The sequence below is a fragment of the Lissotriton helveticus genome, chromosome 6 (assembly GCF_964261635.1).
Source record: "Lissotriton helveticus chromosome 6, aLisHel1.1, whole genome shotgun sequence".
Taxonomy (NCBI): Eukaryota; Metazoa; Chordata; class Amphibia; order Caudata; family Salamandridae; genus Lissotriton; species Lissotriton helveticus.
This window is the reverse complement of record NC_136067.1, coordinates 848,422,917-848,450,160: the sequence shown is the minus strand read 5'-3', so window position 1 is coordinate 848,450,160 and position 27,244 is coordinate 848,422,917. Positions and strand designations below refer to the sequence as shown.

The following is a 27,244-nucleotide window of genomic DNA, read 5'->3' as shown; positions in this document are numbered from 1 at the left end:
TGAACCATCCACATAAAGTGTCAGGTCGGGGTCTGGTAACGGAATGTCTGTCAGGTCTTGTCTTGGCTTTGTCGTGATGTTGACTACTTCCACACAGTCATGTGGGTCAGGATTTGAATTAACTGACGGTAACAGTGTAGCAGGATTCAGGACGTTGCAGCGTCTAATTTCTATGTGTGGCTGGAACAGTGTCAATTCATAACCTGTTAAACGTGCAATTGTCAAGTGCTGTGTTTGTGTTCGGTTTAAAAGAACTTCTACTGAATGTGGAACTTGTACTGTCAGGGAGTGTCCTAAAACTATGGAATCACTTTGTCTGATAGCTAGTGCTGTGGCTGCGACTGACTTGAGGCACGCAGGCAACGCCTGGGCGACTGGATCTAATGTGCTCGAAAAATAAGCACAGGGCTTGTATTGTCCTGCTTGATCTTGTGTGAGAACAGATAATGCTGTACCTTCGCGTTCAGTAACAAAAAGTGTAAAAGGCTTACTGTAGTTCGGTGTAGCTAGAACTGGAGCTTGGCATAAAGCTTTCTTTAACTCGTTGAAACTCAGTGTATGTTCAGATGTCCAAGGGAGGACAGTCGATACGGCTGCCTCCTGTGTCGTTAACTGTATCAGTGGCTTGGCTAGAAATGCATACTGGGGAATCCATTGTCTACAATAAGAAGTAAGGCCGATAAAGGCACGTACCTCCTTCTGGGTTCTGGGCTGGGGAAGACTCGCTATTAACTGGATACGGTCGGGTGTCAACTGCCTACCCCTCTTGGACAGCAAGTGTCCTAAGTATACCACTTGCTGGACACAGAATTGAAGCTTCGAAGGTGACACCTTGTGCCCCATCTCGGCTAGAAAATACAAAACTGTAAGTGATGCTCGCTCGCAGTCACGTTCAGAACGGGCTGTGATCAGTAGATCATCGACATACTGGAGTAGGGCAGTGTCAGTTGGCATGTGAATATTGTCTAGTTGTCTCTTGAGTGCTTGACTGTAAATACTAGGGCTTTCTGTGAAACCTTGAGGAGCGCGTGTGAACATATAGCTCCTTCCATTTAAACAAAATCCGAAAAGAAACTGGCTGTCTGGATGAATTGGAACACTGAAAAATGCATTCTTGAGGTCTATGACAGTGAAAAACGTGGCTTCGGAATCAATAGCTGTTAACAGAGAAGAAATGTCTGGGACAACTGGGTACTGAGGAATAATACATTTGTTAAGCTCTCGTAAATCAATCACTAATCGATATACTGGAGGTGCATTTGGATCAGTACGTTTCATGACTGGAATGATCGGAGAATTGCATACATTGGAGTCAGTTTCTACAACTACTCCTTGAGCCATGAGCTCGTCAATAATTTTGGATAAGGCTGCTACAGCCTCAGGTGGCAATCTGTACTGTCTGATTCGGGGTAACACTACACCTGGTTTGAGAGTCACACGATGGGGTGTGATTTGCATGTAACCTACATCAGTTGGACCTTGTGCCCATAAATGCTGCGGAACTTTAGACAATCTTGAATCAAAATCTCGTAATACATAGTGACCCTTGAAGTCACGTAGGAACAGACGTATTCCCTCTGGGGAACAGCAAATAACTGCACCTAATTCTTTCAGTGTCTTAATGCCTAATAGGTTTTCTGGACATGATTTAGTAAGTAACAGATCAGTAGTACGGGACAATGGGCCTACTTCTAGAGTGACTGGCTTTGAAATCTCGTTAACTATTGGCTTTCCCGAAAATCCAAGGGAAACATTTCTTGAGCCTGAGAGCGGAGCCCCTGGAACTTCGGCGTGACTGATTGTGGTCCTACTTGCCCCTGTATCGATCAAAAACTTTCTGTCTTTCCCTAATACTTGACTGTGAACATAGGGACCTTCTTGATCTACAGGTATCTCGATGAGAGGCAAGCCTACCTCCCTCTCTAGGCTGTTTCATGAATATGGCTGGTACTCTGGATACTCTGTCTGAGCATACTGGTACATCTGCGATGTAATGTGCTGTGTTGCAGCAATAGGCTGCGGTGCGGTAACTGTCTGTTGTGCATTCTGTGGCTGAGGAGTCTGTGAAACTTGTTCTTGTCTAGGCGGACGTGGTCTTTCTTTAGTCTTACCAGTAGCTATGTTATGTTTCAGAACTGCACACTCGTTTATAAAATGACCTGGCTGTTTACAATAATTGCAGTTCCCTTTAACGGGAGCTGCAGGATGACTGGCTTGATTCGGACCCCTCTTCTGACTGTCTTGAGGAATAGATTGTGCAACTAGCACTTTCATTTTCGTGTCTTTCATACGTTTTCTTTCGTGTTCTTGCTCTTCCCTGATTCTATTCTGGTGATACTGGAGCATCTGGAGCATCTGGGACGGGGTGTTTGCTTGCCAGGTGCTTTCGACTTTCAGAACTCGGTTTTTAATTTGTGGACTTGAATTCTCGACTAATTTAGTAACGAAAAGGTGAGGGTATGACTCACTACTTGTCTTGAGACCACTGTTAATACTGAAACATTTCTCAAATCTAGAATAGAAATCACTAATATCTTCATCTTCCTTCTGTTTACACGCTGAGATTGCATCCCAGTCTTCCTTCCTAGTTGTCAATAATCTGGGTAAAACTTGAATCAATACTTCTGGTAATTCTTTACATTTATCTCCAAGACCGGTACCTGGTACCCGTGCCTTGTCTTCTGCTTCTAGGACTGCCCAATCGATCTTTTTCTCTCCCACCTCCCATTCCTTTTCCTTTAGCTTTTCATACACCCCTGCGGGTAGCAGGACCTTTAACATTTTAATGATATCTGGGTAAGTGTATTCTCCCATACGGAGCATGTCTTTTAATTCTCTATGGAACCCTGCTGGATCTTTGTCATGACAGGGAATTAATTTCTTCATTTCAAGAAGTTCCATCTTTGAAATCGGAGTGTATACAAACACTCGTTGCATTTCGCCACCCGCCCCTTGGACTGGGTGGACTTCTCGTAACGGATTCTGTCTGTCTATGTAGAATGATTTGCTTTCTGGGGGTGAAACATGAACAAAATGCGGATTCAGAAACGTTCTATACTTGTGACGCTGTTCTAGAATGACACTAACTAAATCGGTACCTAGACCTCTCCATCTATACTGGAGTAACTCGTTCAGGATATCGTGTAACGGACCTGGATCAGAGTGTTGACCCTCATACAGAGTAATGAGGTACTGGATCATATACATACCCACCAGTCGTTGCTCGGCTGGGGGCAGTTTCAGAAACATTTGTGCCACTATTTCGTCTGGAAAAGTGGTAGAATCAGTAATCCATCGGACTGCTGATCGGGCTAGTTCTTGTTCGTGCATAGTACTTAATTCACTGTAACCGACTCGTGATTTCAGAATGTGATCGGTAGCTTGGAATACTTGTTCTAGAGAACCTTGTTCTGGTGCTGGATGATGAACAATAGACTTGTGTTCTAGACGTAAATGGCGATCTGGAAATCTAGATTTTCCTACATACGCTATTCTGGCGGGATTCTCGTTCTCTTCCTCTTCAGGGTCAGAGATACTTTCTTTCTCGCTTACTAGTGCTGCTTTACGCTGTTCGTGTATCCTTATTATTTCTTTACGGATTTTCTTGTACATACTTTCCATAGCACTGACGGTCTTGTGCTTACCCTCGGCTATATTATCACTCCACCTTGTCAGAATTCTCATTTCGGCAGAATCTTTAGACGGGTAATCTTGTTCTCTTATTAGACAATTGATCAGGAACTTTAATATCATGAGCTGGATCTCGGCTTTCCTTTGAGACATAATCTCGCCAATACTTTCTGGATCATCCCCTGTACGGATGAAACGATATATTCTGTCTAGATCTTCTTTCATATTCGGTAAGGTGACTAGATACTCGGTCACTCTCCTTACACGTAAGGAATATAAAACCATATTATATTCGCCTGGAACTGGATCATAGACACATTCGTTAAGGGTTTGCCTGATTTCTGTAACAGACTGATGTTTAGGCGTGCGCTGTAACGCTTGAGCATGTAATTCGAGTAATGTTAAACGCTTGTGTGGCGGCGGGGTTTGAGGAAGACCTCCTCCTGCGGCCCCTAGACTAGAATCGTCGACTGACATTCTTCGTCCTGGCAGGGTCGGTAATTGTAACGTGGGCTGGACTTGTATGGCGGGCTGGACCGGGGAAGCTGTTAAGGGCACCCCGGTGTCTGGAGGAGCATGAACTACCTGGTTTACAGGGACTGGCGGAGCGCGAACAGGATTTGCATATTCGGGGACTGTGTCGTCCAGATAGGACGAAATAAAAATATCAGCTGCGGTCGGTTTGTGACGTAGCTTGGTCGGAACTAATGGTGGCGGGAAATTACTAGATGCCTCTGGGGTCGCTTTTGGCAAACCTTCGGCAAGAAGAGGATACATACCCTTAATGAGGGCATGCCTCTGTCTGTCTGACTGTTCGGCTTTGACTTGTTCACCTATCTCGATTAATTCTCTTTCTTGGGCTCGTTCCTGGGATTCTCTACTTAACTCTGACTTTCTGACTTCTTTCTCGGTCCTTCTATGGGCTTCCTTACGCCATAACTCGATGGCATCTTTCTGTGACTGTCTGGCTTTCTTTTTCCATAATGCTTCTTCTACTCGCATGATACATTCGGCATCCCATGTACCCGATACGGGCCATCTATACTTTTCGTCTAACTGTTTGGTATACTCTACCCATAAATCTAGATACAATATGGCGCTTATGCCATGTTTCTGATACATATAATGACCTGGACTGTCCCTGGGCGGGACAGGAACTGCTTCCTCTAATAAACCCTTTCTAGTTTTTAACTGACGTAACTTGGAAAAGAGCGGCATTGTAAACTTGAATCGGAACACAATACAATACACGAAAAACAATAACAATTGGGAAAACAATTCAGGCATACCACGACATTGGAAATACATTGAACAACATTATAAATGACAGGTCGAACAGAATATTACCTGGAATACTGAGAACAGAAACAGAACAGAATTTCTCGAGAACGGAACAGACTAGAGTTACTGGATGCACTGCTATAACAGTATGGAACATACCGGTCCCATAAAGGGACGCATCAAGACCCGTATCCACCTAGGTGAACACTTCGTTTGTGAGTCTGGGCACCACCAACCCACGGACCAGGAGTCAATTTAGATTGGTCCTGTCTAGATACTACCCCAGCAATGGTACTCACCGGGCAGCAAGAACGGAAAGGCCTCGGACTGGACTGGACGACGGACGACGAACTTCGGACTTCAGTTACGGGTGGGCCTCCGGATACCTCGGACCTTGGACTCTTGGCTTGGGCTCTGGTCGGGACTCGCCGCGTTCCTCCACCGTCTCGTTCGGATGCTGGACCGCCTCCTCCGTCTCCTCCGTGGGCCTGAGGGATACTTGAGGCAGAAATATCTGCATGTGGCCGGTATGGTTCCGTCACGGCTGCAGAGGGTCAGGGGGTCGGCGTGGCTTCACCGACGCGTGGGGAAAGGGCAAGTCCCTATTCGGTCGCCATTATGTGGTATATAAATAAATAATACCGGATCTATTTTTGAATGTATGAATGAATAACAGATAGCTCAATAAAATAAGAGTCAAGATTCGAGGTAGTAGGAGTTTCTGCAGGTTTATTACAGCATAAGGACAGGATCGGGACAACCTGCATAGAACGGGGGTAACAGGGCCCGGCAGGACAACCGGGGCCCAGCAGCTGCCGGGGCTTGATCTGGAATGAGCGCGCTAACTTTTAATAACAATACATCAACTTATATACATAGCGCGAACACATAGCATTACATTGCAGTAGGCGTAACAGTGGGTGGAGCAGAAGGCGTGACGCGTAGCAGTCGCGAAAGATAACAGTAAAAAGAGGTGTAACTGGGAGTATACATAGACATGTGATGCAAACGTAACAGAATATGTCATGAATGGGCGGAATCATTGGAGGGGGCTACCTAAGGAGCCGGGACCTCTAACCTGGTGGTGCGCGTAAACTGACAATGACGTGTTACTAGGAGAAGCTGGGGGCTACGAACTCTGTGCTAGGAGCAGAGACTAGAGTCTGGAGGGTCGGAGCGACATGTACCTAAACCCTATCTGGTATCTGATGTTTAGGGAACATGTTGATATAAACTAGAAGTCATGAGGGGAAAAGCTAACTTGACTCTAAGACTGGACCATGCATTATTCTACATGTAGTGCGTGATGAAGAATACTAAATGACCATTAAATACAGTATTTCTCTAACATGGAGACGAGAAGGCTAGACAATGACGGAAACTATTGATGCAGTTCAGTAGCTTAGGAATGCAGGGAAGGAGGACTGAACTGATAACTGGAACTATAACATACTTTTGGCAGACTCAGAGGCAGAGCCGGGCTGCACCGGGCACTGCGAGGCAGGAAGTAAGTGAAGGGTCGAGGATACAGGTGGGGGCTGTATCGCTCCTCAGCGAGGCTTTCAGGAGACAGGAGCTGAATCTGATGTCCGGGCCCTTTTGAGGCCTGGAAACGGGGACTTTATAATGGAATAACGTGCACACTGGAAAACGTGGCAACGTAGCTTTACATAGGCCTGATATTCGTTTCATTCACGAGGACTGGAAACTAGCATACTAGAGGTGGACACAACTGGAATTGCGTCATTGATCAGACATGGGGAATAACATATGCATATTGGTCATGCACACATAACATATGATGGATGAGGCGTAGGGACACAGAACATGGCAAAATTTACTTTTCCACAGTAGGAGAAACTCAATAAAAAAAATATTACACCTACCATATAACTACCAAGTGAAGGGACCAGTAGCCATGGGAGGTTACAAATGAAGGCCGTACTAAGGAGGGACTCACAAGCCTATTTAGGATTCAGAAGACCGCATTTAGGAAGGACAAAGACACAAACCAATGAAAAATATGGGTAGGACTTCTCTTCCGTACTGTACTACAGACTGAGTCAGGCTCGACGTAATGAGATACATAGCCACAGTGTAAAATGTACGCTGAACATCAGTGAGTGAGTTAATCTACACACCACCATATACTTAGACGCTAAATAAATAAGTTTCTTCAACTGCAGAAGGCTGGACTGTAGTAAGCTCTTCAATTAATAAGTTGAATCCACAAATGGAAACAGGAACAAGATGTGTAGAATGAAGAGATTTATTTCCAGGAAAGGAAACCACGATTTGCTTCAAAGACTTCAAGTGTACGAAATGCAGTTTACAAATTACATTCTGGAATGCATATGAGGACACATTTTCTTGACACGTTATGACACAAAGCCGAAGTGGTGGAAGAAGGATATTCAGTGCTTTAAATGGAAACAAATAAGTGCAGGTACTCACCAAAAATAGGCAGTGGATTGGGGCGGGCAAAGGGCGGGGCTATGTTTGTCAATAAATGGCACACTAATGAATCAGTACTAGTGCTGCAGTTTTTTTTTTTTTTAACATGAATACATTTATGTAATCTAGAGGGCCGGGATTTTGTGTCATGCAAATCCCTTTCATTTATATTGTTGATGGACGAAGGTCATACTAACAAGCTGTGTGCCCTGAACAATGTGGCCCATGCTCGCGCCCATCAGGTTTTTTGTCACCTTCTGTGTGGTATATGTTATTGTTTGGAATGACGCACGTGTATGCACGCGTGTCATCCACAAACAATGTAAGCGTTGTTGTGGTTTGAATGTGTGTATGTCGCGTGTGTGCTCGCGTGCTGTGTGGATGTTGATCTGATGTCTCGTGTGCGTGTTGTGCTTTGAATGAGAGCGGCATGGTATGAATGTGAAGACAGGACAGTTACAGATCATCCTAACGTGTACGCTGCTGGAGACACTTTTCAATAAAGCTCCTCTTACTTTACTGAAACGGATCCTGCCTTTCATTTTTTTGGAGGTCACCAAATTTCCTTTGCAACACTGGCGACGAGGATGGGATACGTTGTTGTGGTTTGAATGTGTGTATGTCGCGTGTGTGCTCGCGTGCTGTGTGGATGTTGATCTGATGTCTCGTGTGCGTGTTGTGCTTTGAATGAGAGCGGCATGGTATGAATGTGAAGACAGGACAGTTACAGATCATCCTAACGTGTACGCTGCTGGAGACACTTTTCAATAAAGCTCCTCTTACTTTACTGAAACGGATCCTGCCTTTCATTTTCTTGGAGGTCACCAAATTTCCTTTGCAACATTCTGACCTGACTACCTCTGAAAGGGACCCTGCAGGGATACTTGACCTTTCACTCCAGAGAGGCACACGCAGCTCTGTCTTCTACTGAATACGAGCTGCTGTGCTGGCGCTTTTGAACCAGCTCAGCCCAGGCTTCAGCTCGGTTTGAAAGGCGTTTTAACCCATTGCATGCCGTGCAGAAAGAGCTGCCAAGGATGGAGCTCAGGACTGGAGGGCGGCACCAACCACATCAAAAGCGGGCCGTTATGAGTATGGTACCGGTACTCTCTTTTTCTAAGGAAAGGTACCGGTACCCTCGGGGCGAAAATATAAAAGTGCCGGTACTCCGTACAGGTGAGTACCGACCAATTTAAAGCACTGAGAATATTTATTAAAGCAAGTAAATATCATAAATCCCACAAGCTGCAGTAAAGAGGTGTACTACTCCTGACAAAAAATACCCAGAAGAATACTCCAACATTCCTTGACATCATATACATCTCTGTAAGATTATATGATGACATATGATGCAAAAGTTAATAGGGACAAAGATCAGGAAATGCAAATGAAGTAAGCTATAGCGAACAAAAGAATAAAAGTAAAACACGTGATTACATATGTACAACACACATGTTGGTCCTCAGTGTGCCTTCAAGCCGCTGGTCCAGGAAGAGGATTATCGATCTGATAAAAGCTACTGCGTGGGGCGATTTTACCGTTTATTCTCGGTCCACTCTCGCCTGACTGGGTGGCCTGAGCCAATCAGCCGGAGTATTCAAATATTTCCACGCGCACCTGCTTCTTGTTGGGCGAGTGAGCGCTGGGAGGCGTGGCTTGTTAGTTCGCCCCTTGAAGGGCGATCCCCCTCGGTATAATAGTCGTGATTCGGTGGTGGTGCTCTCTAGGTGGCAGCCTCAGCCACACTCCACCCTCAGCAACATGGTCGACGCGTTTATTGGCACCTGGAAGCTGGTAGAGACCGTGAACTTCGATGAGTACATGAAGGCTCTTGGTAAATAGCGCCTCGGGGGATAAACCGTCCGTCTCATGAAGGGCGGCGCATATCTAGAGTGCGCATATCGTAGCATGCGTGTTATGAAATATAAATCACATGGGAGGACATTTGTAGGGGCGCAAGTACCGCAGGCGGTGCACGTATTGCGTTGTACGATTCATTTAACGTTATTTTACTTGGGAAGCATATCTCACGGCCTGCTCATAGACAAGTTATGTATATGTATCATAATCATTCAGCAGCATAGGCTTGATGATTTCATACCAATTTCCTTGACTAATGTTATACTTAGGGGTGAGCTCCTCACAGACACCTCATTTGAATAACTTAATGCAAACGCATTTCTTGTGTGGTGCATATTTTTGACTCGGGACGCATATCTCACGGCCTGGCATGGTGACATGAGGTATAGTTTCCACACTCGCCCACCAGCAGCCATTGCAAATCTTAACTTACAAACCCAATGGAATGTACATTTCTTGGCCGCACATCATGTCATAAACTCTTAGGGTGTGTATATTCTGTCCAGCGAGTGACAGGGGCAAGTGGCGTCACTGGGGTTGGTGTCACCCGGTGCGGGTAACTCATGGTGTCACCCCCTCACGACTTACCGCATGGACCACCTCTGTGGGAAATGTACGTCGCTAGGTACTGTCTTACTCCCTCTAGCTCCCTCTCTCTGTCTAGCTCCCTCTAGCTCCCTCTCTCTGTCTTACTCCTTCTAGCTCCCTCTGGTTCCCTCTCTCTCTGTCTTACTTTCTCTAGCTCCCTCTGTCTCTGTCTTACTCCCTCTAGCTCCCTCTCCCTCTGTCTTACTCCCTCTAGCTCCCTCTCTCTGTCTTACTCCCTCTAGCTCCCTCTCTCTGTCTTGCTCCCTCTAGCTCCCTCTCTTACTCCTTCTAGCTCCCTCTCTCTCTGTCTTACTCCCTCTAGCTCCCGCTCTCTCTCTCTTACTCCCTCTAGCTCCTGCCCTCTCTCTTACTCCCTCTAGCTCCCTCTCTCTCTCTCTCTCTTACTCCCTCTAGCCCCCTCTCTCTCCGTGTTGCTCCCTCCAGCTCTCTCTCTCTGTCTTACTCCCTCTAGCTCCCTCTCTCTGTCTAGCTCCCTCTAGCTCACTCTCTCTCTGTCTTACTCCCTCTAGCTCACTCTATCTGTCTAGCTCCCTCTCTCTCTCTGTCTTGCTCCCTCTAGCTCCCTCTCTCTGTCTTACTCCCTCTAGCTCCCTCTCTCTCTCTGTCTTACTCCCTCTAGCTCCCTCTCTCTGTCTAGCTCCCTCTAGCTCCCTCTCTCTCAGTCTTACTCCCTCTGGCTCCCTCTCTCTGTCTAGCTCCCTCTCTCTCTGTCTTACTCCCTCTAGCTCCCTCTCTCTCTGTCTTACTCCCTCTAGCTCCCTCTCTCTCCGTCTTAGTCCCTCTAGCTCCCTCTCTGTCTTGCTCCCTCTAGCTCCCTCTCTCTCTTACTCCCTCTAGCTCCCTCTCTCTCTGTCTTGCTCGCTCTAGCTCCCTCTCTCTCTATCTTACTCCCTAGCTCCCTCTCTCTCTGTCTTGCTCGCTCTAGCTCCCTCTCTCTCTATCTTACTCCCTAGCTCCCTCTCTCTCTGTCTTGCATGCTCTAGTTCCCTCTCTCCCTGTCTTACTCCCTCTAGCTCCCTCTGTCTTCCTCTCTGTCTTACTCCCTCTAGCTCCCTCTCTCTCTTACTCCCTCTAGCTCCCTCTCTCTCTGTCTTACTCCCTCTAGCTCCCTCTCTCTTCGTCTTAGTCCCTCTAGCTCCCTCTCTGTCTTGCTCCCTCTAGCTCCCTCTCTCTCTTACTCCCTCTAGCTCCCTCTCTCTCTGTCTTGCTCGCTCTAGCTCCCTCTCTCTCTATCTTACTCCCTCTAGCTCCCTCTCTCTCTGTCTTGCTCGCTCTAGCTCCCTCTCTCCCTGTCTTACTCCCTCTAGCTCCCTCTGTCTCCCTCTCTGTCCTACTCCCTCTAGCTCCCTCTCTCTGTCTTACTCCCTCTAGCTCCCTCTCTCTCCGTCTTAGTCCCTCTAGCTCCCTCTCTCTCTTACTGCCTCTAGCTCCCTCACTCTCTGTCTTGCTCGCTCTAGCTCCCTCTCTCTCTATCTTACTCCCTCTAGCTCCCTCTCTCTGTCTTGCTCGCTCTAGCTCCCTCTCTCCCTGTCTTACTCCCTCTAGCTCCCTCTGTCTCCCTCTGTCTTACTCCCTCTAGCTCCCTCTCTCTCTTACTCCCTCTAGCTCCCTCTCTCTCTGTCTTACTCCCTCTAGCTCCCTCTCTCTCTTACTCCCTCTAGCTCCCTCTAGCTTCCTCTCTCTTACTCCGTCTAGCTCCCTCTCTGTCTTGCTCCCTCTAGCCCCCTCTCTCTCTGTCTTGCTCCCTCTAGCTCCCTCTCTCTCTGTCTTGCTCCCTCTAGCTCCCTCTCTCTCTGTCTTGCTCCGTCTAGCTCCCTCTCTCTCTGTCTTGCTCCGTCTAGCTCCCTCTCTCTCTATCTTACTCCCTCTAGCTCCCTCTAGCTCTCTCGCTCTCTGTCTTACTCTCTCTAGCTCCCTCTCTCTCTGTCTTTCTCACTGTAGCTCCCTCTCTCTCTGTCTTTCTCACTCTAGCTCTCTCTCTGTCTGTCTTACTCCCTCTAGCTCCCTCTCTCTCTGTCTTACTCCCTTTATCTCCCTCTCTCTGTCGTACTCTCTGTAGCTCCCTCTCTCCCTTTGTTACTCCCTCTTGCTCCCTCTCTCCCTTGCTCTCTGTATTACACCCTCTAGCTCCCTCTGTCTCCCTCGCTCTCTTACTCCATCTGTCTTCCCTGGATTTGTATAAACAAGAGTTCGAGCAACCGGTGGCACTGTAGTAAAGAGCAAGCTGAAATTTGGAACTGGTTCACTGGAAAACTGAAGACTGCAAGATACTGAAAAATAGGAAACCATGCACCCTCAGATGAGCTAGGCTGCTATAGAGTTGTCTTGTGAGCAAAGAAAATTGCAGTCAAGCATTGCAGATCTCCTGCGAGACGCTGGCGAGTATGAACAGCATGAGGAACAAGCTTGCACAGGGAGCGACAGTAAAGGTGAGAGCAGAGGCGAGGCTGCAGTGCAGATTGGTGTCACCCCATGTGTTGGTGTCACCCGGTGTGGGCCGCACCCTCCGCACCCCCCTAGTGACGCCACTGACAGGGGCTACCCATGTAGTGAAGGGGTGAGGCCGCATGATCTGGGAACAGGCCTGTCGCCTCTTTTCCTTCGTATTCAGGCTGCTGCCCTCATCCTCAAGCCGCTCCCCCCTGTGCGTGGAGTCGATACATTGACCCAGTATCTGCCGGCCATAGCAGGCTTGCAGCTTTCCGAACAACGGGAAGCTCTGCACGATGAGACACGATCTGAACCATCGCTGAAGATGCACGAGAAGACATTTCTACATGGCCACTGGAATTTTGCGACTTTGCGACCGAGGAGTTTTCCTCAAAATCATTGATTTAGTGGCATTTGTCACATAATCCATTATCTATTGCATTCTATGCATATGTTAACCAACAATTGTTGCTAGATAACATTGATTCGAACGTTTTTTTTTTTTAAAAGGTTGCAGTGTGTGCTGTCGTGCAAAAGGAAACTCTTCCCAAATATTGACTGGTCACTTTTACATTGCACATTGCTGTGTTTGGGTATAATTCTAGAACTAATTAGTTGAAACCGTTGCCCAGACAGTGTTAACATGTGTGCAGATAAAAGAATGAAGTAGTATTATCTACAAATATGCCGCCTTATTTGCATAATGTTGCCACATAATTTTGTTCTTCCACTGCCGGGTTACTCCAGTGGCCCTGTCTATTTACCAAACCTGCCAGACTACAACACTGAGAGCTTAACGTGTTGTATATTAATCAGTTGTGAGTATAATATTCAATTTGAACTGCTTTTCCGCCGCTTTATATGTAGAAAGGATAGTCCGGAGGGAATTTTGAAGCTCCCATGCTTAGTTCGCACTATCTTAAATCTGGCAATGGATTAGCACCACCCCCCCACCACCTGTGTTCTGCCGAAGGCGCTGTACTCATCACACATACTCTCCGAAGGCGCTGTACTCATCACCCATACTCTCCCCGTGCCTCGTTTGCTCTATCTCAGCACATCCATGTTTCTCCCGCACCTCTCAATTGGAGCTACAATAACCGCAGCCATACCTTACCCATGCGTAAGGTTGGTAATATATAACCCAGACGTTTCCCTATCTTTTTGCAATGCCGGGAGTGATGGCCCAGTGGGCTAATGCATCCACGAGGACCCTGTTTTACCTCATGAACACAATTGTTCAAATCTGGGTGAAGGACCGCTGCTGAGGAAGTTTGAGGTCCTCCACCACCCGGAGGCTACCACCTGTGCCTCATCCCTGGTGGCCAGTGGTAGGCCGAAGGTTTGTTCATCTTTCGCTTTATTGTTTTATTGTATTGCCTGTATTTCATTGTTGTGTCTGTGACTGCTGTTGTTCGGTCTTCCCCCGCTGCCTGTTCGTGGTCCGTGCCCGTTTTCCTCCCTCTGTACCCCTCGCTGCCCGTGTCTCTCAGCCCAGTTTTCCCTTCTGTTCCCCTCGCTGCCCCGTGCCTCTCTGCCCGTTTTTGCCTTCTGTTTCTCAGCTGCCTCTGTATTCTTGTGACCTTTTTGCCTTCTGTGCCATTCATTTTTTTCCTGTATTTCTGTGCCCGCTTGCCTTCTGTGACACTCTTTTTCCCTCGTTTTTTGTGCCCTTTTGCCTTCTGTTCCCTTCATTGTCCCTCACCGGCTCACCTTCCTGACTGCCCACTCGCTGCTCCTGCCTCCCAGCTGCTCCTCCTTCCCACCTCCCCATATATACCGGCCGCGCTGCTGGCGTGCCAAAGGAGCGCCTAAGGCAAGCCTGGACAGTGCCCAGCGCCAGAACCCCTGGCCCCCGCACCCGCCACGATGACCGCCGCCACGACGACGCCAGCACTCTGCACGCTCTCAACTCCGGACGGACCCACACCTGCTTCAAGGCTGCCCCGAAAAGCACACACGGTCCCTTCATCTACCGGAACTGCAGCTACACCAGCCTCAGAGCCGACGAACCGCCCGCCAAGAAAGACCCCCATCCACCTCCGATGCATACTACTGAACACCCGGTCCGCACGCAAACACGCCATCAAGCTCTGGGACCTGCTCGACACAACATCCCCAGATGTCGCCTTTCTGACAGAGACATAGTTAAACGATTCCTCCGCACCTGACATCGCCATAGCCATCCCAGACGGCTTCAAGATCACCCGCAGAGACCACAGCAACAGAGTCGGAGGAGGAATCACCATCGTCCACAAGAACAGCATCAGGGTCTCGACTAGCACCGACGACACGCTCAGCACCGCCGACCACATGCACTTCCAGATCCACACAGACCCTAACTCCACCCTCAGAGGCACCCTCGTCTATCGACCCCCCAGACCCCGTCCCCAGTTCAGCAACGCCATCGCCGACTTCATCAGCAAGCACGCCCTGACCTCCACCGACTACATCCTCCTCGGAGACCTGAACTTTCACCTTGAGAACAACAACAACTCCACAACCCTGATTGATAACCTCGCCAACCTCGGACTGAAGCAACTCGTCACAACGCCCACCCACTCCGCCAGCCACACGCTCGACCCCGTCTTCTCAAGCCCACACATCTCCGTCAGCCACACCACCGAACTCCTCTGGATCGACCACTGATGCATCCACTTTGCCTTCCAGAAACCCACCACACACCACCGCACCCAACAGATCCCCCGCCGCTACTGGAGCATAATCACCGAAGACCAACTACATACAAACCTCATTCTTAACCCACCCACCAAACCCTCCAACCCTGACAATGCTGCCCATAGCCTCAGATGCTGAATCGAGGACTGCGCCAACACCCTCGCCCCGCTGAAGAAACCCCCCCACTGAGACACCAGCAAGAGGGCCAGCTGGTTCACCCCAGAGCTCCTTGACTCCAAGCAAGCCTGCTGGAAACTAGAGAAGGAATGGCACAGTGAACAAACTTTGAACGGCCACGCAGCACACAAGGACGCCATCCGCAACCACCATCACCGCATCAGGGTGGCCAAGAGGACCTCCTTCACAGACCGCCTCGACAACAACGCACACAATAGCAAGGAGCTCTTCAACATCGTGAAGGAACTCTCCAACACCAATGACATCCCGCCGTCACAAGCCCTGTGCGACTCCCTCGCCACCTTCTTCCACCGCACGATAGTAGACATCCATGACCCCCTGCTAGCCTGGGCCAGTGAGAGCATCAATGACACTGTTAGATCTAGGGGTCTCTAGTTGGCAATGGTATTCACCTTTGTCCAAATAGGGACCCTTACTTCCAAGTCAGGATAAGGGGATTACACTCTTTAATAACCCCTGCTCACCCACTTGGTAGCTTGGCACGAGCAGACAGGCTTAACTCAGAGGCAGTGTGTTAAGCATTTGTCAATATACACAGTAATACAGTGAAAACACTACAGATGGACACAACACAGGTTTTATAAAAATAAGTATTCTTTATATGGACTTAAACACAAGACCACAAACGACAAAAATCCACAATACTACACTTAAGATTACTTAAAAGATGATAAAAGTCTCTTAGTTCAAGATGTTGGTAAATGCAACAAAGTTCTCAACAAAGTACCTGGATGCGTAACGCAAAGTGAACAAAAGGTTTGCAAAAGGGGAGATGCGTCGGTTCCGTGACCCGGGGGAATGGTTGCGTCCTTCCTCAATGCTGGCTCAGAGTAGGGGACTCGTCATGAGCCTTACCAGTGCCGAGGTGATGCGTAGATTCTCGGCCTGCATGCCCGTTGTGGTGCGCAAGATGGCGCCTTGATGCGATGATCCGGTTGCGATGCAAGAGGATGGCACCCTTGATGCGGCGATGCGACGACGCCCTGGCAGCCTTGCGACGACTCTGTACTTTGGAGCCGCGACAGGCCCTGCAACCCGCTTCTCCGGTGATGTGATGGCAACTCTCTCGATGGCGTCACGCTTCTCCGGTGATGCGACAGGAGGCAGCGTCGATGAACACATGCTTCCAGGGAGATGTGACAAAGGCACGCTTCTCCGACGTTGCGATGATTTCAGTTGCGGCGGCGACATGCTTCTTCTCGATGCGTCGCGCTTCCAGCTCCCAGCGGCACGAAAGTGACTGGAGTCAGAATTCCCAGCAAGGAAATTCAGGAGGGAGCTGGAGGTGAAATCTTTTGTCCCTGAGACTTCAGCAGGAGGCAAGCACAGTTCGAGCCCTTGGAGAATATTCTATAGATGAAAGTCTTTACAAAGTTCCTTCTGCTTTCCCTTGCCAATGAAGCAACAACTGCAGGCTAACCCAGCAAACAGCACACTGGCAGAGGGGCTGTACAACTCCTGCAGCTTCCTTGGTTCTTCTCCTTGGCAGAAAGGTTTCTTGTCCAGAAGTGATCTAATTTCTTGGGATTAGGGTCCCAATATTCATACCCCGAAATCCTTTGGTCTCTGAAGGCAGAGAGGCCTCTGCCTAGTCCAAACCAGTTCCTGAGCACTTTGTTTATATGACTCTCTTCTTCATTTCATTGTGCAGGGCAGAGACATCAGACAAGCCACAGGGGGTGGAGCCAGCATTGTAGAGGAAGGCCCCAGCCCTATTCAGGTCCCAGGTGCAACTCCTCCCTCCCATCTAGATGCAGATCTCTCTATTCACCACTGGGCTGCCCCAGCCTGTCTCCAGGAATCCCCCAGCCCTGTCACTCACAAACCCAGACAAGGAATACACAACCCAGCAGAGGCAGATTCAAATGGTTAGGCAAGCAAATACCTGCTTTCTAAAAGTGGTATTTGCAAATACAGAATATAAAAATAAACTTTACTAAAAGATGTATTTTATTATTCTGAGTTCAGGCATACTAAATTCGAATTTCTACCATGTTCTCTGAGTCAGTTAGGATTATAGGCATGAAATAATCTAGCTGCTTATTCTGGACTATGAGAACAGGTAGCCTTTAATAGTGAAAAACGAAAATGGCTGTAATTCGCTATTAGAACATGCTACACACATCAGAGCATGTCCTACCTTGTACTTACAATGCACCATGCCCTTGGGCCTACCATAGGGGTGTCTAATATGAAGCAAAGGCAAGGTTTAGAGACTGGCAAGTGGGTGCATTTGGTCAAGTCGACATGGCAGTGGTAGACTGTACACAGGCCTTGCAATGGCAGGCCCGAGACACACTTTACAAGCTGCTTCTGTGGGTGGCACAACCAGTACTGCAAGCCCACCAGCAGCATTTGATTTACAAGCCTTGGGCACACCTGGTGCACTGTACTAGGGGCTGACAGATAAATCAAATAACCCAATCATGGAATACCCAATTAGTACATTAATTTAATGTAGGGAGCACTTGCACTGTGGCACTGATTAGCAGTGGCAGAGTGCCCAAAGCATAAATCCAGCAAAAACATATCAAAACAGAGGAGGCAATCCGTAAAAATGGAAGGGAGACTCACGCCAATGATGCCAGGTCTAACAGACACCATCAAGACCATGAGCACAATACACTCTGGCTCTCAGTCAGACCCATTCCCGCACCACGTCTTCAACAAAGCAAGCAGCTCCATCGCACCTACCTGCACAATGTCATCAATCTCTCCCTCTAGACAGCGACCTTCCCAGAGAGCTGGAAACACGCTGAGATCAACGCCCTACTCTAAAAACCTAAGGCAGACCAAAGAGACCTCAAGAACTTCCGGCATATCTCTCTGCTCCCCTTCCCAGCCAAGGTCATTGAGAAAATCGTCAACAGACAGCTAACCCGATACCTCGAAGAAAACAGAATCTTGGCCCCTCCCAGTCAGGGTTCCGCAGCAACAACAGCACCGACACTGCACTCATCACCGCCACCGACAACATCCTGACTGTGCTGGACAAAGGTGAAACTGCAGCACTCATCCTCCTAGACCTCTCCGCCGCCTTCGACACCGTCTGCTACCGGACTCTACGCACACGCCTCCACGCCGCAGGGATCCGAGACAAGGCTCTGGAATGGACCATCGCCTTCCTCTCCGGCAGAACCCAAAGAGTCCGCCTCCCCCATTCCATTCCAAAGCCTCAGAGATCATCTGCGGCGTACCCCAGGGAACTTCCCTCAGCCTGACACTGTGCAACATTTACATGGCCCGCTCGCACATGTCGCCTGACAGCAAGACCTCAACATAATTTCCTATGCCGACAACCCTCAACGGATCCTCTGTCTCACCAAGGACCCCATTACCACCAAAGCCAACCTCCACGAAGGAATGAAGGCCGTCGCCGACTGGATGAAGATCAGCCGTCTGAAACTGAACTCGGACAAGACGGAGGTCCTCATCCTCGGCTCCAACCCTTCAGTCTGGGACGACTCCTGGTGGCAGACGGCACTGGGGGCAGCCCCGACACCCACCCACCACGCATGCAACCTGGGAATCATCCTCGATTCAACGCTCTCAATGACCAAGCTAGTCAACGCCGTCTCCTCCTCCTGCTTCAACACCCTCCGCATGCTCCGCAAGATCTACAGATGGATCCCAACAGATACAAGAAAGACAGTCACTCAGGCCCTCGTCAGCAGCAGATTCGATTACGGAAACGCCATCTACGCGGGAGCCCCGACCAAGCTCATCACACGACTACAACACATCCAAAACGCCTTAGCACGACTGATCCTCGACGTACCACGACACGGCCACATCACCCCCCACTTGAGAAACCTGCACTGGCTCCCCGTCAACAAGAGGATATCCTTCAAGCTCCTCATCCACACACACAATGCACTCCACAAAACCGGCCCATCCTACGGTATAAAGCAGGAATATCGACGGGATAATATCGACTAGCATAAATATCGAGGTAAGAATATCGACTGTAAAAAATATCGTTGTAGTAAATATCGTTGTTGTAAATATCGTTTTTGTAGAATGACAAAAATATCGTCAAAATAAAATATCGTTGAATAGAATATCGTTTAGAGAAATATCGTTGAATATAATATCGACAAAATAATTGAATGTGTAATATAAGTGTAGAAAAATTTGTTTTATGTTTAAATATTATTAATTAAATGTTTATTTTTATTATTATAGGGATAAAAATGTAATTTTTTTTAAATATTAGTAAATATTTTAGGAGCGGGTTATTGGTATTATAGGGGATAAGGGTGGGTAGTAATTTAAAAAAGTAGTGTAAATAATATGTATATAATGGTAAAAAATTAGAAAAATTTAAAATAAATTTTTTTTCAATGGCGAAATTTTACATTTAATTTAAATTACTGAATTATTGATTGAATTGTTTTTTTTAAAGATTTAGTAGCGGGTTGTTGGTGATATAGGGGATAAGGGTGGGTAGTATATTAAAATATGTTTAATAAAATTTAAACTAAATTAAAATAAATTATAAATTGAAATACGAAAATGTATTTAATTTATTTGAAATTGAATGTATTATATAATAATTTGGTAATTAAGTGTTATTTTTTTTATATAGTGTTTAATAAAAAAAATTCTATAAATAATACGAAATTAGAAATTTCAATATTTAAATTTCTAAATTGAAATTTGAAATTTTTAATTTTTAATTTCAAATTTGAAATTTGAAATTTTACATTTATTTTTTAAATTATATTATTATAAGTCAAGTGTGTAATATTTTATGGTTGTGTATTTGTTATAATATATGGTAAGAATGAGTCAAAATACAAATATACAAAGTTTGGGTTACATTTTTAAAAATGTTAAAACTTTTTTAAAATTGTTAAAAAATTTATATTTTTGACATTTTAAATTTTGGTTAAAAAAATTTGGTATTGTTATGTTCAAAATAAAATATTGTGTGATTGTCATTTAATAGTCTATTTTGTACTATAATAGATAAGAGTGGTTATTAATATATATAGTGATGTTTATGTGTTATAATATCACAAATATTATTGTTTCCTGTCCAGCACTTTACCTGACTTATGTAGGATTGGAGTTAGAATAATTCTTTATTATGGTTTCTTGTCCAGCACTTTACCTGACTTATGTAGGATTGGAGTTAAAATTGTGATTTATTTTTGCTTACTGTTAAGTATTTTCTATGTGTTATGTTTTATATTTTATAAAAAAATAAATTAAAACATTTTTTTTTATATTTTACAATTATTATGATATATATTTTTGCTATATTTTTTTAAATAATAAACAAATATGATTCTTTTGTACATTTTTACATATATATCACAAGTGTCAACATTTATTAAGTACAATGGTAATATAGTTTTGGACACTTTTTTTATTCATACTTTTCAGTTGTTGATGCAAACATTTTCATATTTTTAAATACACTTTTTTCAAATATTTGTTTACATTCTACATTGCAATTTTTATCATATATACATTGTTATATTACATTAATTAGTACATTAAATTTTAAAATTTTAAATTAAAATTTAATATGTTAATTAATTTACATGTAATTGTATTTTTCTACAGTATGTACATAAAATTGTGTTCAGTGTTATACATATAAAAAAAATTAACAATCAAAAACATATTTTTAATATACTATAATTATTTAATATATAATTATATTAAAAATATTATTGTATATTTTACATTAATCAAAAGGTTCTTTACAAACAATAATACATTTATTACAATACATGGAAAAAATAATGCTATTCATCTCTATTTTTGTTTAAATTATGGGGATTTAGTCCTATTTTAGTTTTTATTGTGCTGCCATTTTAATTTTTGAACTTCACTTTTTTGTCTATCTACATCGTTGTTTGGGTCAATTCAGAAAACGGAACCTCGCGGTTGGGAGCTGCTTCGTGTTGGTGAATGTAAGTTTATTTTACATTATTTTTAACTACATTTTAAGACATTATAGAGCTAGTTGTATTGTGTAAGTGTTGGTATGTGTTATACTTTACAGTTTATGTGAAAAATACGTGTTATTTAAGGTTTTTATTGATAACGTACTTTGTAAGATATTTATTATGAAATTAAGGTTTATGTATTGTGTAAATGAATTAATTTAGGTGTTTTCCTATGTTTTATATGTTATGTTTAGGCTTAGTGGCTTTCGTATTTATTGTGGGTGAGTTTTGTTTGTATTTATTTACAGGTGTTCGTTTTGGTGAGCTGAGGGATTTTATCGCGTAATTTTGGTTAAATACAGCTAAATGTTTAACTACATTTCTTGATTTTTCGGGGTTTTGGAGCGTTTTTATCGTCATTATTTTTCTCGTTTTTTATGGTTCCGTTCTCGAGAGGATTGCTACGTGGGACCCTTATAAAACAGTTGTTTTTTTCCATTTTGTGGGGATTTTTTTAAACCATGTGGATTTATTTATGTTCTATTCGTCTTGAAACCATCTTTTTGGAACACATTCTACAGCTGCACAACACTTAAGTTATTATTATATTTTAGATTGGGGTGGATTGAGCTATATTGTGCAATTTTGTTTAATGTCGTTTTATTATGTCTTGTAATAATAGATTACATTTATTTTTACATGACATAATGTAACTACATTAAATAAAAAGGTTTGTTTTATTTATTGTTTGAAATGTTTTTATGTGTTGCTTGTTAAAGGATAGATTTTGCTATTAGTTCTAAGTATTCAATACCTTCAATACTTGGGTACATTCTGACTTTTTGCTGTAGGTATTCGTACATATTTAATGTTTGTTTACTTAGTTTAGGGCCGATTTTAGATAGAGATTGCTCTATTCTTAGTTCTTGGTAGCTTTGCTCTTTTTTGATGCTTTGGATTAGTTTATGAAGTGTGGGTTGTGTTCTTCCTATTGTGGCTTGGAAGGCATTATGCCATCCTTCGACCGCGTTGTTGGTTTTGGCTTTCTGTGCCATAGCACTAGCATACACATTCCACCATGGAATTTGGAATTTAGGTTGTCTGCGGTGGCCCGAACGATGTAATCTTCCCACCCAGGTATCTTCAAAATAGTCTAAGAAGGGAGTTAATTTTGTCTCATTGGTGCGGTAGAAAGGGCTGTCAAGTAGTAAATTGTAATAGTTAGCAACTTCTGTTGTTGGTACAAATGCCAATGCTATTAACTTTTTAATCTGATAAGCAAAGTTACTGTGTGTTGAATATTCAATGCTTAAAGTAGATTTTTGTAAGTGCCTCCATATACTTTGGTTGTAGTGATAATAACACCCTTGTATTGATGTGTGAGGATATATTTTAAGTATAGCTTGAATCATGGCTATTTCAAAGTCTATTATTATTCTTTGTGGATAGTAATTATCAGTAAATTCTTTGATAGTTGTTAAAATTTCTACGTAGGTAGCATTTGTTTTATTTGGGAGCAGTGTATAAATTAAAGGGATATTTGTTTCTTGGTACTCACCATGGATGGTGTAAAGTTGATAGAAAGGTTTGGGACATACTTTAAAAGTTCCGTCCATCATCCAGGTTTCACACGATTTTAGTTTTTGCAAATTGCTATTTGTTGCAAAAAGTAAAATTCTTTTATCATGACTGTGGTTATCATACATTAAGAATTTATCTTCATTGTGTGTAATAGTATATTCAGGATAAATTATAATGTCTTGAAAAGTTTTAGGTGCTGGTGGAGTTGGATCAGAAGCTCGTTTTGTTTTTGCAATTAATCTTTTCAAGTTGGGTATTGAAGGTAACTGTCCTGTGACATGTTCTGGCACCTTGCTTAAAACATTTTTCAAAATAGTGGTGCTTGTTTCTTGTGAGCCTGTACTAGCTTCTCTCAATGTCTCTAGTGCTTCTCTTACTTCGACTTCTGTTACATTGGGTGGGTGGTTATGCTCATGTACATTTACAACATTGTTATCAACAGTCTGTGCTCTACCATAGCATGCAGTTGAGTAATATTTACTACATTTCCAATAAGTTTTATTCCCTTTGATTCTTTCTTGGGTGTAGGTGTAACCCATGTAGCTCAGCATAATTTTCCCTTTTTGAGAAGTAATAAAAGTAGCTCCTGTTGCCATGTCTAAGGTAGATCTGTGAAGACATATATATTTTTTTTAGTAAAAGTGATAAACATTTCTTGACATGTGTACGTTAAAAGGAAAAACTGCAAAAACTTACTTCCAATGTTGTTTTCCTGCTAATTATATGTTTTCTGTTCTTATATGTAGATTTTCACTCTTTAATGTTCTGTAGTTGTGGTAAAGAATAATACAAAAAAATGATTTAGTTTTATAGTTGTTTGTTTTTACTTTCTGATTATTAATAGACACAGTGGGTATACTTACTTAATGTAGTAGAAGATGTTGTTAGTTTAGTTGTAGATTGGTAGATGAATTTTCTATAATCTGTAAAAGAAAGTTAAATTGTGTTATTTATTGTATTAGGATCTATTAGTAGGTAATAACATATCAAGTCTTTAGCAAGTTTATTTTGTGACTTTTTAAATTTATTTAAAAGCTTTCTAAGTACACATGGATAAGGCAGTTCATAATTTCATTTAATTATTATCTTGTGGTAGTTGTTGATAGGATGTTGTAGTTATATTTAAACAAATAAAAAGACCCTCTTTTTAGTTTAGGGAGTTTAGCTAGTTATCGACAGGTTTGTATGATAAATGAAATGGGACTTCACTTACTTGATTTTTAGTATGCTGTGTTGTAGTCGTTGTAGTAGGTGTGTATTCTCTTGTTTTCAGCAAAGTAACCGTTTTCATCCAAGTTTGGCCAAAAAATGGTAAATTACGTTAAGTCTGTAATTGTCTTTATAGTAGTGAGTTAATTAATTGTTATATTTGATTGGTTTCAATTACATATATTTTAAATTCATTGGCTGAGAACATTAGTTTGAATTTGAAAGCCGTTAATTTGTAAAGAGTTTGTAGCATCAATAATTGTTTTCGATTTTAATTACAAAATGTATTATATGTGTTTTATTTTAATGGTAAATATTTATTACAATGTTAAAATTAGTGAAATGTTATTTAAAGTAATCCGATAAGAGTGTATGATAGTGTTTGGTAATGTTTATATTGGTTTACCACCTTTACAACTTAACTTTTACAACGCTAAAACCATTACAACGTATGTATTTACAACGCATGTTTTTACAACGTAGGTACCTTTACAACGCATACCATTACAACGTAAGTATTTGTAAGTATATAATTATATTTAAAATGTAAAATGTTTGGTTTTTTTTAAGGGGTATATTTAGGGTTCAGGGTCAGTTTAGCGTTTTTGGGTGAAGGGGTATTTTTAGGGTTCAGGGTTAGTTTTTATTTTTTGGGTAAAGGGGTATTTTTGGTGTTCAGGGTCAGTTTTTAGTTTTTGGGTAAAGGGGTATTTTTAGTGTTCAGGGTCAGTTTTCAGTTTTTGGGTAAAGGGGTATTTTTAGGGTTCAGGGTCAGTTTTCAGGTAAAGGGGTATTTTTAGGGTTCAGGGTCAGTTTTCAGTTTTTGGGTAAAGGGGTATTTTTAGGCTTCAGGGTCAGTTTTCAGTTTTTGGGTAAAGGGGTATTTTTAGGGTTCAGGGTCAGTTGTCAGTTTTTGGGTAAAGGGCTATTTTTAGGCTTCAGGGTCAGTTTTATGTTTTTGGGTAAAGGGGTATTTTTAGTGTTCAGGGTCAGTTTTCAGTTTTTGGGTAAAGGGGTATTTTTAGGGTTCAGGGTCAGTTTTCAGTTTTTGGGTAAAGGGCTATTTTTAGGGTTCAGGGTCAGTTTTTAGTTTTTGGGTAAAGGGGTATTTTTAGTGTTCAGGGTCAGTTTTCAGTTTTTGGGTAAAGGGGCATTTTTAGGGTTCAGGGTCAGTTTTCAGTTTTTGGGTAAAGGGGTATTTTTAGGGTTCAGGGTCAGTTTTTTGTTTTTGGGTAAAGGGGTATTTTTAGTGTTCAGGGTCAGTTTTCAGTTTTTGGGTAAAGGGGTATTTTTAGTGTTCAGGGTCAGTTTTCAGTTTTTGGGTAAAGGGGTATTTTTAGGGTTCAAGGTCAGTTTTCAGTTTTTGGGTAAAGGGGTATTTTTAGGGTTCAGGGTCAGTTTTCAGTTTTTGGGTAAAGGGGTATTTTTAGGGTTCAGGGTCAGTTTTGAGTTTTTGGGGTACAGGGGTACAGGATAGAAAAAAATAAAATTATATATAAATTAAAAAAAATTAAATGAAATGAATTTATATTAAATTAATTTACAATTTATTTTTTTCAATTAATTTATATTAACAAAATTAATATATACTTACCAATACTTACGTTGTAATGGTATGCGATGTAAAGGTACCTGCGTTGTAAAAACATGCGTTGTAAATTCATGCGTTGTATTAGTATTTGTGTTGTAAAAATTTCGTTGCAAAGGTATGCGTTGTAAAAGTATGCGTTGTAACGTCATACATCCTTTATATTACTAATGTATCTTTTTATTATTATATATAAATAAAACATACATAGTGTATATACATATATGTTAGAAAAGCTTATTTTGATTAATTATTATGAAAAAGTGAATAATAAAAAGGTAATGTGTATATAAGGTTATAAAGAAAATGACGATATTTTTTGTATATTAATATGAGTAGAAAGGTAGTCGATATTTGTGTAGTCGATATTAGTGTAGAAGGTAATGTTATTTTAAAGATAGTCGATAATGTAGTAGTCGATATTTATGTAGTCGATATAATTGTTAACGATATTAGAGTAGTCGATAAAAAAATATCGATATTTGTGTAATTTCTTGTTTAAGTATATGGTGACGATATTTTTGTAGACGATGTATTTGTGGCGATATTTTTGTAGGTCGATGTTTTAGTAATCGATATTTCATCATGGAACCCATCCTACATCAACAGACGGCTCTCCTTCTACATTCCCAACCGCCAGCTACGCTCCGCCAACCTCTCACTCGCCACCATCCCTCGCATCCAAAGAACCACCGGCGGGAGATCCTTCTCCCACCTCGCCGCCAAGACATGGAACACCCTCCCACTGAGCCTACGACAGACCCAAGACCTGCTGAACTTCAAAAGGATATTCAAGACCTGGCTGTTTGATCAGTAGCGCCCCCCCCCGCAGCGCCTTGAGACCCTTGCGGGTATGTAGTGCATTTTACAAATGATTGATTGATTGATTGATGTGGGGATGTTCAACTCAAGTTTTCATCCTTCTGAGGTAAAGTGAGTACTATTTAGTTGAGTAACAGTAACTTATTGATATTCAGCGCCGAGGGGTGAAAGTGTAATTCACAAATACACATTATGTTCCACTCACTTTTCATCCTTCCGAGGTTGATAAAGTGAGCACCATTTAGTTGAGTAACAGTAACTATTTGATATTCAGTGCCAAGGGGTGACGGTGCAATTCACAAATACACATAAAATTACGTTCTATGATGGTCGATGTCTCAAATACCTCTTCCCCATGCTTCTCTCAGGCAATCTACTCTCAACGGTACACATACACACGCTACTCTCGAAGATGGGACCTATTTCCTGATCGACCACATATACACACATTTCTGTCCCCCCTTTGGGCCACCCGCACTCTGAACGTGGGTGATATGGCCAGAAATCTACCCGGGTCACCCCTTAGCACACTGCCCCTTCCTGGTCGTCTCCGCTTAATTCATTCTTCCATACTTTGGACCTCACGTCTGTTGTCTGTGATAATCCCTTTTACGGATGCTTTTTGTCTGTAATTTTGGGCGTTGAGGGGAGCAGCTCTGTTCCCATGCAAGAAACCTCAGCTCCCTGCTGGGGCGCCTAACACTCCTGTGCTCAACAGCAGCCCCACCGCACCCATTATCATTCTGTATTCCGGCTGATTGCCACGTACAGAATGACAATGGGCCGGTCAAGGCTGTTGCAGCATGTGGTGGCCTCCTCCAGCCTCGGTCTAGGGCAGGGCATTTTGTCAGATGGAAGAAATGTACAAAAACGCCCATTGTGCTACGTGAGAATCCAGTTCATGAAAAGAAGGCAGCAAAACAAGTTAAAAAGAAGGGGTTATAGTTATTTCACAGTCTCATCATTTCAGAACTGACACATTTTCAATATTCTATTTAAC

At 43.4% G+C, this 27,244-nt stretch overlaps 1 protein-coding gene across 1 annotated transcript in view; it reads left to right on the top strand.

Annotated features, from left to right (window-relative positions):
* The first annotated feature begins 9,073 nt into the window (after positions 1 to 9,073).
* Positions 9,074 to 27,244, top strand: part of LOC144763136 (fatty acid-binding protein, brain-like) — a 248,113-nt gene continuing 229,942 nt past the window's right edge. Inside the window, exon 1 of the mRNA XM_078648457.1 lies at positions 9,074 to 9,199. Within this exon, the coding sequence (XP_078504583.1) occupies positions 9,127 to 9,199 (73 nt within the window). The 5' untranslated portion in view covers positions 9,074 to 9,126. The remainder of the gene's footprint in view (positions 9,200 to 27,244) is intronic.